At 40.3% G+C, this 12,163-nt stretch overlaps 1 protein-coding gene across 1 annotated transcript in view; it reads right to left on the reverse strand.

The window, feature by feature from the left end:
- The window catches only part of CPSF2 (cleavage and polyadenylation specific factor 2), a 33,083-nt gene extending 20,941 nt beyond the window's left edge, over positions 1 to 12,142 (reverse strand). Inside the window, exons 1-7 of the mRNA XM_059373498.1 lie at positions 12,009 to 12,142; positions 11,204 to 11,430; positions 9,367 to 9,428; positions 3,454 to 3,628; positions 2,246 to 2,405; positions 2,064 to 2,169; positions 942 to 1,071 (exon numbers count right to left, since the gene is read on the reverse strand). Of these exons, the coding sequence (XP_059229481.1) occupies positions 942 to 1,071; positions 2,064 to 2,169; positions 2,246 to 2,405; positions 3,454 to 3,602 (545 nt within the window). The 5' untranslated portion in view covers positions 3,603 to 3,628; positions 9,367 to 9,428; positions 11,204 to 11,430; positions 12,009 to 12,142. The remainder of the gene's footprint in view (positions 1 to 941; positions 1,072 to 2,063; positions 2,170 to 2,245; positions 2,406 to 3,453; positions 3,629 to 9,366; positions 9,429 to 11,203; positions 11,431 to 12,008) is intronic.
- Between the last annotated feature and the right edge of the window lie 21 nt (positions 12,143 to 12,163).

A 12,163-nucleotide genomic window follows, 5' to 3' on the forward strand; every position in this document is an offset into this window, starting at 1 on the left:
CATCTGAAATTTATTTGTTATGTGGTAAAAAAACAAACAAAAAAACCCACAAACTGCCTTTTTCCCAAAATGTTTAAATACCATTTATTCAAATACCCATACAACGTTCCTCATTATCCTATGATTACAAGAGCCTAAAACTTATTAGTCTTATATATTTCTAAATATAAGATACAAAAGATCTTGAGGCTACTGTAATCTCATATAAAACAACTATGAACTTAATGTACAGAAATTACAAAAGAAGCCTCTATGAAACTAAACACCAAAACAATTTTATAGTAATGCTGTGAGTACAAAATGAAGTATTTAAAATTACAACTACTGTGTCCCCTTTTATTTTTATTTTTATTTTTTTTTTAGATTTTATTTATTTGACAGACAGAGATAAAGAGTAGGCAGAGAGGCAGGCAGAAAGAGAGAAAGGAAAGCAGGCTCCCTGCTGAGCAGAGAGCCCGATGTGGGGCTCGATCCCAGGACCCTGGGATCATGACCTGAGCCGAAGGCAGAGACTTTAACCCACTGAGCCACCCAGGCGCCCTCTGTGTCCCCTTTTAAAAGGAGTCTGACTTTAAATATAGTTATATCATAATCACTAACTTTACCAAAAACAAACAAAACAAACAACCCACAAAGTTCCTTTAAATAGTAGGTCAAGTAGCATATAAAATATAATCCTATGTACAAAAATTCATCTCCTTTACAACATCTCCAGAGTGGTATCTGCTTTCTATAGTGGAAACTTACATGCCAATTTGTAAAATACATTATCTGTTATATCAGACTTTCCCCTTACAATGCAAAAAAATTCACTATTTGAGACTTTTAAGTAGTTCTAGAGTTCTGGCTAAAAAGAAAAGAACTTTTTAGTTTAATTTTCCCTCCAAAGAATGAAACAGTATCAACTGCATTTCCATTAGCTTTTGTCTTGATATACCTACATCTCCCTCTTGTGGTTAAAGTCAACTGCGTAGACAATTTCTTCTTCTCCATCTTTGACTATTTTCCATATTGTTCCACCTATCATATGACCAGCTGGCAGAGGAGTGATAGACAAGCCATGTCCTTTACCTGTATCAATAAGATAGTGACAATACTCAGATTTCTTTTACAAGCCTAAAGAAAGCTTATTTATTTGTAAGCTATTTTTAATAGCTAATATACGCAAGGATACAAAATCCCAAAGTAAAATGGCAAACAGTGAAAATGCCAATCTCACTCTTATGCCACCCAGCTACTCCTTTCCCTCCCTATAGACATTCTTGTTTTGTTATGAGTTCTTGGAGACATACCTGTGTTCATAAACTGAAATATTACAGAGACTGGACCCAGTACCCCATTAAATTACTTAGTATGAACAAATAAATGTGAATATTTATTCACATACACAATCATCAAATTTTTCCATTTTTACAAACCTCTAAACTGACAAAGTAACAATTCAAATGTCATGGTAAACAATTTATCCTATAGAAAAATTAAGTACAAGTCAAACTGTTCTGATGCTGATATTTCTTGGCTAAATCATCAGAGTCTACCGTGGCACCATTTTCTCAATTTCAAAGCAAGGCTTCATATTTAATACATCTCCCTCCACAGATGAGAAATCTATACTTAACAGACAACTTCCTGACCTAATTAAATAATAAACTTCTTAATATCCAGTTCTAGAATTCCATTATCTTCTACTATGTTGCCAGAGCACTGCACTTCCTTCAAGACTTTGATCACTACATTTAGTCATCTGAGCCCCTCAACTTAACTGTGAACTCCCAGGAGGACCTGGCCATGTTACCTTTGCGCATCAGACACAGTAAACACTAAAGTCTTTCCCAAGTTACATGTCAAAAGGCTTGAGCTATTAACATTGTGTTAGTATTTAGTCTGAAATATTTTAAAATCCAAATGACTTGGGAGAAGTTCAGAGTTCCATACCTGAACATGCTAATCTCTTCTTTTTCAGACCACAGAGCCTATGATTTTTACTACAAATTCCCCTTGTACTTTTCAAAGTTAGTTAAACCCCATTAGTCCAATTACTTACTACTGGAAACATTTTTTACCTTTCAAATTCACAATCTGAGAGAATTTTAACTGCTGTATTTTATCAAAGGCTGCATCCACATCATCTAACGTAAAGAGGGTAAAGTCTTCCGTATTGTGTCGAGACTAAAAGAACACAAACAAGAGGTTAAACATGGTCACTGCAGGAGTGTAAAAAGCATTTTTTAAGTGCGTGAGTTACCTGGTAAAGATCATACATGAACATCTGTCCCATTTTATAAACGGGAATGGTCGCATAGATGGCACAGTTCAGACCCAGCTTCCCGACTGCGTAGGGGAGGGCACCGAGATGAAGAGGATCAGGGTGGGACAAAAGTACTGCATCAATTTGGTGAACATGCCTAGGAAAACATGATCAAAAGGCCTTCTCAATTTCTCCAATCTTGTTTTTAAGAGTAAAGACTAGGTTGGGGTAAAAGAGCAAAGGGGCTGAAATTATGATACCCATCAATATCAATTATTACTACCCCGTCCTGCATAGATATCAAAAGTATGGTGTATTCCACAAAATAGATGATGTCTATACACATTAAAAAAAGAGAAGGAAAAAGAAAAGAGAACCAGTCTATACCACACATAAGCTGATTTTGAATGACTACTTCATATACTATTTATTAAAATCCAAGAACTCAACTTAAAATTTCAGAAATGGTTAGGGAGAAGATATTTATTTATTTGTTTTTATTTTACATTTTATTAACATATAATGTATTATTTGTTTCAGAGAGGGAGAGGATATTTAAATGGCCACATTTTTATTATGAATTTTTACCCCTGCTTTTCAGCATGGCAACGGAGAGCATATTCACTGTAGTGAAACCTTAATTAATAAAACGTGTGGTCTGAGAGAAGAAATTAGAAAAAAAAATATTTTGCTACAAGTTCTAAGTTTTTAAATATTTAAGTTATCTTTCCTTCCATAATTAGTACAATACTACAGCATAACCAAATTTTTTGATGGATTAGTATCCTTTTGTATCTCATGGTCATTATTTTGGGCACCAAAGCTCAGTATGGAGGATCAAAAGACAAAGAAAGTAAGCTAATGTGATCTGCTGGCAGACCCTCCATGTGGAAGGTTTATCCTCTCCTCAAATTCTTATAAACTTATTCTTCTCTCAAATTAGGTGCAAAGTCTCTACTGAGATTCATTAGCCTAGTAACACTGAACATTTTACTGAATTTCAATAAACACTGCTCATAATGCAATCAAAACTTTACAAATGGAAACAGTCACTATTTGGATCTTTGGAGAAAGTAAAACTCAGCCTTTTACTATGAATTAAAATAGAGGAAGGAAAGCAAACACTGTGTAACACAAAATGGTATTACAGTGTAGAAAAGAGAAGCTGATTTAATAAAAGTCTAGATATATGAAAAGTAACTTACTTCCTCAGGGAATCTATAATATCCATAGAAAAATGCTCATCCCAGCCACAGTCCAACAGAAATCTAAACTCATCAACTTGCAGAAGATAGCAAAGAGCAGACTCTTCTTGAACCCCAGAGAGGGTAGTTAATTTGATAATAGATGTCATTTTGGTCCAATAACAATCCAGAAAGTCTTTTCAAAAGAAATAAAAATATAATTAAACATACATCATAGTCTCCCAAACATAACGTACAAATCAAGATTATAACAGGTTTCTTTTTTTTTAAAACGTGGAATGGCTTAGACATCAAGTCTACCATTTTTTTTTAATATTTTATTTATTTATTTGACAGACAGAAATCACAAGTAGGCAGAGAGGCAGGCAGAGAGAGAGGGGGAAGCAGGCTCCCCGCTGAGCAGAGAGACTAATGCGGGGCTCAATCCCAGGACCCTGAGATCATGACCTGAGCCGAAGGCAGAGGCTTTAACCCACTGAGCCACCCAGGCGCCCCATAACAGGTTTCTAAGTGGGTGGAAATTCCATAAACATACAAAGCAAATGCTTTTTTTTTTTACGATTTTATTTATTTGAGAGACAAAGAAAGAGAGAGCAAGCGAGCACGAGTAGGAGTAGGGGCAAAGGGAGAAGCAGACTCCACGCTGAACAAGGAGCAGATGCAGGGCTTGATCCCAGGACACGGGACACACGACCTGAATTGAAAGGCAGACACTCAACCGACTGAGCCACCCAGGCACCCCAGAAAGCACATACTTTAAAGACCTATTTCCATCACTGCTAAGTTTGAAAGTACAAACATGATCTTACATAATCTTGTTTACAATGATCCCTTCATTGGCTCCCCTGTGTAGCTTAATGAAAAGTGGTAGACTTTACAATCAGTTTCAGATTTGAAACTACTACCAGGTGGCCCTAAGCAATTAATTAACCTTTCCTCACTTTATGTACCCTCATCTGTAAACATAAGTATTAGTAACACATATAAAAAGGGGTGCCTGGGTGGAGCAGTGGGTTAAGTCTCTGGCTTTGGCTCAGGTCATCATCTCAGGGTCCTGGGATCGAGCCCCACATTGGGCTCTCTGCTCAATGGGGAGCCTGCTTCCCCCTCTCTCTGCCTGCCTCTCCACCCACTTGTGATCTCCGTCAAATAAATGGATAAAATCTTTAAAAAGGGGGGGGCACCTTAGCACAGTTGGTTATGCATCAGACTCTTGGTTTCAGCTCCGATAAGGATCTCAGGGTCATGAGTTAGAGCCCTGCATGGGGCTCCATGCTCAGCTCTCCACCCTCACCACCCCGAAGAGCATGCTTTCTCTGTCACTAAAATAAATAAATCAATCTTATGGGGCACCAGGGTGGCTCAGCTGGTTAAATGTCTGCCTTCAGCTCAGGTCATGATCCCAGAGTCCAGGATCTAGCCCTGGGTGGGGCTCCCTACTCAGTGGGGAGCCAGCTTCTCCCTTTTCCCTGCTCATGCTTTCTCTTTCTCTCTACCTCTGTCTCTCTCTCAAATAAATAAAATCTTTAAAAATAAATCAATCAGGGGCGCCTAGGTGGCTCAGTGGTTGGGCTGCTGCCTTCGGCTCAGGTCATGATCTCAGGGTCCTGGGATCAAGCCCCACATCAGGCTCTCTGCTCAGCAGGGAGCCTGCTTCCTCCTCTCTCTCTGCCTGCCTCTCTGCCTGCTTGTGATCTCTCTCTGTCAAATAAATAAATAAACACTTTAAAAAAAAATCAATCATTAATAATAATACATATAAAAAGGATGCTGGAAGATTTCAAATAATGTGTAAATTACCTAGAATGGAGACTACCAAGTTCCTCAATAAATAACTACATAATGAATTAATGAACTCGTTCTTCAAGGTCAATTTGTGCTTCCTTTATTTTTCTCTGTGATGGCAATGATTTCATTGCATTACAATGATTAGCTTTCATGTCTCTCTCTCCTATTAGACCACTGGTCCTTAAATAAATAGACCCCCTTGAGAATCTGATAAAAAGCTATGGACTATTCCTTCTCCCCTCAGCCGTCCAAAAACAAACAAGGTGCACATACACATAGAAACCCACATACTTTTCAGGCATTGAATGTTAAAAATGCTTGCACTGGAAAGTAAGCAACTAAAAAAAAAGGTAGAACCTCGTGTTTGCAATTCCTAAAAAGAAAATTTGTCACACAGATGGTATTCAACATATATCTGATGGAATTTATGTTGGGATGCCTATTGTATATAGTTCAAAGAGATACAACATGAACAATTATTGGGATTTAAGACCTAGAATTGTGTGCTATTAAGCAGATGTTACAAGAACATTCATTAGCAAAGTACAACTCCACAGCAGTATTTCAGATCCGTGCTCCTTGAAGTAAATTAGCCTATTCAAGAAGGAAAGATCAAGCACACCTGATGATCTCATACCAGCTACCGAAGGTCCTATCAATAAACTCAGGTAAACTGTCCCCTTTCGTGACAGGGTGTCAGAAGACCAATCCCACCACACCACATCTCCCATTCTTCTTCTTCCCAGTCACAGACAAAAAACCCAAGACTCCTGGATTGTCCATTATCACTGATGTGCACGGCTACCAGTCGGATCCACTCCTCTACCTTCTACCCCTCCCAAGTCCTTCCAGGAGGCCCTCTGGAACGATGCCGCTCACCCTCACCTGTAACTGCACTTCTCCCCTGAAGGTTCTCTTCACCGAAACGGTTTCTCCTGCAGTGTTCCCCAGGTTTTTTTCCTTGTACACCCCCTGTGCCTCCAAAGTAGGACGTTCATGCTCCTTGTTCCTCACTGAAGCTCCCAAACCAGATCTTCTCCTTCCTCCGCCATATACTCCGGGCCCCCCCAGCCAGTTCACCAGGAGCCTTCCTGCTTTCCTCCTCACTGCTGACGTGGGTTAATTGGACCTCATTCACTGAGGACTTTAGTACCCAACTCAGTCTTCCTCAGTAACTCAACACTGACTCCAATCCCCCGACTTTCTCAATTCCAGTAACCTCATCTCACTTCAACCCCTGACCTCATCACACCTGAGCTGCACCATTTCCAAACATTTACCTTCCGGGGTCTCATGCTGTCATTCCCGCCCTGCTTACTCAGTAATCCCACTGTGAAAATCCTTCGGCCTCACCGGATCTCTAACTCACCCCCACTCTTTCACCCTCTGTCTCCGTTCACATCCTTCCTGCTGATCCACAATCCATCACGAGTATCTTGAAAACACTATCAGGCACCTGGCTGCTCTGGTCTTTCCTTGTAGCAGCCTGGCAGAACTCCAACTCTGACTGATTCCAATCCTTCACTTTGCCTATTCCAGAAACTGAATGCTGCCAGAGGAAAAGAACCCAAGGCTGTGCTATTTGCTCTTTAAATTCATGGTCAAAAATCTCAAATGGAAAAAATATATATATACATGTATCAAACAGGCACTAAGCACTACCTATCAATCTGAGGTTTGTTTTTTTTTTAAGATTTTATTTATTTATTTGACAGACAGAGATCACGAGTAGGCAGAGAGACAGGCAGAGAGAGGAGGAAGCAGGCTCCCTGCCGAGCAGAAAGCCCGATGCGGGGCCCGATCCCAGGACCCTGAGATCACGACCCGAGCCGAAGGCAGCGGCCCAACCCACCGAGCCACCCAGGCGCCCCTAAGGTTTTTTTTTTTAATATTTTATTTATTTATTTGACAGAGAGATCACAAGTAGGCAGAGAGGCAGGCAGAGAGAGAGAAGAGAAGCAGGCCCCCCGCAGAGCAGAGAGCCCGATGTGGGGCCTGATCCCAGGACCCTGGGATCATGACCTGAGCTGAAGGCAGAGGTTTTAACCCACTGAGCCACCCAGGTGCCCCCCAATCTGAGTTTTTGTAGTAGACTGACTATTTCTGAGACTGATTTTACACTGCCTCCTCTGCTCAAGCATCATGTTCCACTCCTTCCACCAGACTCTCAGCTGATAACCTCGCCGCATTCTTCAACTAGAAAACTAAGCCTTTAGAAATAACCCATTTTCCAATACCAACTCTATTAATGCATCTGCATAAACACTGTTGTGTCTCCAATTACATGGAATCGATAGCCTTGCTCTCATCTAAGGCCAATCCCCATAAGTACTCTGGATCCCATTCTAATTTTTTGTCTTCTAGAGGACTGAACCTCTTCAGTCACCCCATCTTTTCCCTGCATTATCCATGTATCACTGATGTACCACTCCTATTAGCAGACGCAGATCCTCTAGAATTTCCCAATTTAAAAAACACCCTCTCTTAATCTTACAATCCCGGGCAAGTACTTCATCATTTCTATGCTCCCCTTTCACAGCAAAGGTTCTCAGAATATTTGTCCACAAATGTGTCTCCACTCTCTCACCTCCCAAAGCTGGCATCTTTCTCCACCAACCCATCAGAAGTGCTTTCATCAAGGTCACTGACCAACCTCATTTATTTCTCTGGCCACAACTTGCAGAAACCGGAGCAGCATTCAGTGAAAGTAAGTGTACAGCCTCCTTGAAATATTCTCCACACTCTGCCTCCGTGTCAACCCTCTCCTGGTTTTCCTTGTATCTAACTTAGGTCACTTGCCCATCTCCTTTGCTAGTTACTTTCTTTCTTCAACCTCTAAACACAGCAGGGCTCTTCAGTAGGACTTTTTTTTTCTTTCCAGGTAATTTCACCAGTTCCATAGCTATACATTATCGTCTGACCTCTGACGGCATCATCCTTGAGTCCTGCCTTTCCTTTGTATCCCACATCCAGTCTCTCCGGAAGTGCTGCATTTTTACCTCCATGCGATTTCTCAAGTTTCCTTCTATCTCCACTGTCACGAAGATCTCTAGCTAGTTTGTATAATTCCCTGCCTCAAATTTATTCTGAGATGGTTTTCTAACAACCCTAACGTCCTTGCCTACCGGTTACATCCTGTAACATCACTCCGCTTCCCTCAAAAGACTTACTGCTCACTATTACCTGCTCCTCATTTACTTGCTTTGCCCACCCCCATCTCTCCTGCTCACCCCAGCAGTAGATTATGGACTCCACGGAAAAATAGACCTTATCTATTTTGGGTACAGTTACCCTCCAATGCCTCTATAGTGTCTAACACATAGTGGGGGGGTCCATAAAAGCTTATTAAATGAATGAAGCATGGCTAGTATCAAATGGGTTTAGTGCCCTTACTGCACCATTAACAGTTACCCATTTATATGCACTTCTCCTTGCTTGGGAGAGGTCTCTTGGATGCAAGCCAGGTTTGACCCATGTTTGTATCCTTACTATATTAACACATGTTTTGAACACACAGCAGTTGTTCAGTAAAGAACTGATGAAATAAATAAGCTAAAATTAAAAATATATTGGCTTAGCATGTTCCTATTCATAAGGTAGGAGAAATACGAAGATTAATATCTTTGTAAATACAGGGGCGCCTGGGTGGCTCAGTGGGTTAAGCCGCTGCCTTCGGCTCAGGTCATGATCTCAGGGTCCTGGGATCGAGTCCCTCATTGGGCTCTCTGCTCAGCAGGGAGCCTGCTTCCTCCTCTCTCTCTCTCTCTGCCTCCCTCTCTGCCTACTTGTGATCTCTCTCTGTCAAATAAATAAATAAAATCTTTAAAAAATATATATATCTTTGTAAATACAAAGATAGATATTAATGGAAAGAATCCTTTGGAAAGGATCTAAAGAAAATTTTCCCTGCCAAAAAGCCTCCTGTGCAACAATTATATTAATGGTCTAAGAGAAACCCTTTTTTACTCAAATCCACTTTAACTTCCACTTTCTTTAGATTATGAAGTGAAAATACAAAAGATCTTGCAGACAGAAGTAAATTAGTTCATGTTAAAGCTCTGCACACAGACCCAGATTTCAACAGGTGAAAAGATATTTTTAATACAATTGCTTATCATTACTTACTGATATCTCAGTTGTACATAGGGTGAGACACCATGAATTCAAGGGAAGAGTTCTTTATAAATCTAAAAAATAAAGAGAGTCTGCTGAATGTGGTATAACAGATTTAATTCTGTTTTTACTTATGGTGTTTAACTTCTATGTCCTGCCCTAAGATGAACACCATGAGCGACAGCAAGCAGTATAATGAACGGTCCTTTTTAAAAAAAAGAAACTTGTTATCATTTTAGGAACCTAAAACTTACATAAAACAGAGATAATAAAAGGATAATAAAAGACAAAAATAATAATGTACCAAATTGGTCATAATCACAAGCTAAAATATGCAGTTTAGGAAATAAGATTTTAAAAACCGACATTAGCTTATATTATTAAGAATCATAAAAGAGGTGGGATCTTAAATTCCTTGCTAAGGATTAGGAGTACCTGAGGAGAGACAAAGAGAAAAGGTATTGAAAAGAGGAGAATAACATGATCAAAGACACATAAGAACTGACAGAGTTTTAGTGGAAAAACCAGCCGGGCACACTTTCATATAAGCAAAAAATGAAAGAAAAGCCCTAATGAATAGAAAAGGGCCAGATAATGAAAGGTCTTGGACTCTAGACCTAGCTCTTCAGGCAAGAGAGAAACATTTTACGATCTACTATGAAGTAAGATGACACAATACAGGAAACTCCGTATTTCGGAAAAATTACCTGGTGGGTATGATTGATTAGGTAAGATACAGAAAGCAAGGAGATAAAAAGGAAGACTATTTAGCAGGCCACTTCCTCCTTCCAACTTTGATGTTTCTATTTTGAGACTAAATTCCTTTCGCCTCAAATGTACTTTATAATTCTGACATGAATTCATTAGTCCTCATCTAACCAAGGCTACTTCTTGAGTAGTCTGTTACCAACTCCTGATTCTTTTCCCCTCAAAATGCCTCACCTGTGTATCACCCCCTTTCCCTTCCCATCACCAGTACCTTAAACCAGGGCCTCATCACCTTATATTTGGGTTTCTGTTTCTCTCCCTCCAGGCTTTCTTCGTCTCAACCTAAACATGACGGTCAGACTGATCTACTGAAACACCTCTCCACATATTAACCCTTGCTCAGAAACCTCTGAAAGCTTCTCACTGCTTGAAAAAACAAAACCCTGAATGCCTTAACTAGCAATGGGGGCACCAGCAAGCTGCTGACATCCCTGCTCACCGCCGTCTCAAGGCCCAGCTCAAATTGCACCTCCACATGAATTCCTAGACTACATTGGCTCTGCCCAACAAAAATACAACGCAAGCCACAAACGTAATTAAAACTTTTTTTCATAGCCACACTGAGAAGTTTGACAGGTGAAGTTAATTTTAATATACCTTACTGAGCCAAACTTATTCAAAATATAATTTTCCTATGCAACCTATTAATTATTGAGATATTTTACCTTTTCATACCAAGTCTTTGAAATCCAGTGTGCATTTATATTTACAGCACATCCCAATTCAATCTAACCACAATTTCAAGGGCTCAACAGCTACATGCAGCTAGTGGCTACTGTAATAGCACAAATCTAGACTTTAAAATCAATGCTTTGTACCATACTCCACTGTCCTCGGCCACTCCTTAAGGTGCAGGTTGGCACCACCCTATTTTTATGTACCTATCTTGGGCTTGATTTTAATGGAATCACCAACCATTTAGTCTTCTGGACCAAAAACCCTGGAGTCACCCTCCATCCACCAAACTGCTGCCACCTGTTGAATCCTATCTGACATTTCAGAAAGGTCTCTCTCACACCCTTCACTATCCTATTGCAACTGAGGCAATCATTACCTTACCTCAGTGACAATTTCCTCTTACCTAGTTTTCCTGTTCCCAGTTGATCCTCCATACAGCTGTCAGAGACCACCCTAAAAAAAACCAAATATGGGGCGCCTGGGTGGCTCAGTGGTTAAGCCGCTGCCTTCGGCTCAGGTCATGATCTCGGGGTCCTGGGATCGAGTCCCGCATCGGGCTCTCTGCTCAGCAGGGAGCCTGCTTCCTCCTCTCTCTCTCTGCCTGCCTCTCTGCCTACTTGTGATTTCTCTCTGTCGAATAAATAAATAAAATCTTTAAAAAAAAAAAAAACCAAATATACTCATGCCCTTTCCTTGTGTAAAGTATGCACTTTCTAACAAATGGAATCTGAACTCCTTAGCTGGAAATCAAGGTCCTTCACAAGCTGCTTTCAATCTCCCTCTTCCTTCACCAACCACCCTTGCACTGCATGCTCAAAGACGTTTATCCTCCCACTCTCTCTCAGTATGCCAAGACTACCCAAGTCTCTAGATCCAGGAATGACCTTCTCCTGAGCCTTGTAAATTCCTTCTGACCCTTCAAGACCCAATTGAAACAGTTCTCCTTTAGGAAGCTTTTTTCGCAGTCTCAGGAGGTTATTTTTTTTTTTACCTCGCACAAAAGGGGAACCAAAAATATTTGTTGAATGGATGCTGAATGTATACGCAAAGAACAAAAGCGATCATCTTTGTATCGCCAAATTCAAGCACAGCACTTAAAGCGACATACATGTGTGCTTAAAGAATGAACCCCAACGGATCATCAATTCCTTCCTGACTTCCTACTTCATCTCAATTATCTCTCAGTTACTTGCGAGAGAAATGATGACCTTGCATGTTGGAGACCGCTAAAGGGAACTAGGCAAAAATCCAAGGGAAAACGAAGGAATCTGGATTGGCCCCCAAGCTCACGGAGTCCAAAAAGTCTCTAGTCTCTTCCTGGTCAGTTCGGGAAAAAAATTGGCTTCCTAAAAAAAAAAAAAAA

Source organism: Mustela nigripes, chromosome 13 (genome assembly GCF_022355385.1).
Source record: "Mustela nigripes isolate SB6536 chromosome 13, MUSNIG.SB6536, whole genome shotgun sequence".
Taxonomy (NCBI): domain Eukaryota; kingdom Metazoa; phylum Chordata; class Mammalia; order Carnivora; family Mustelidae; genus Mustela; species Mustela nigripes.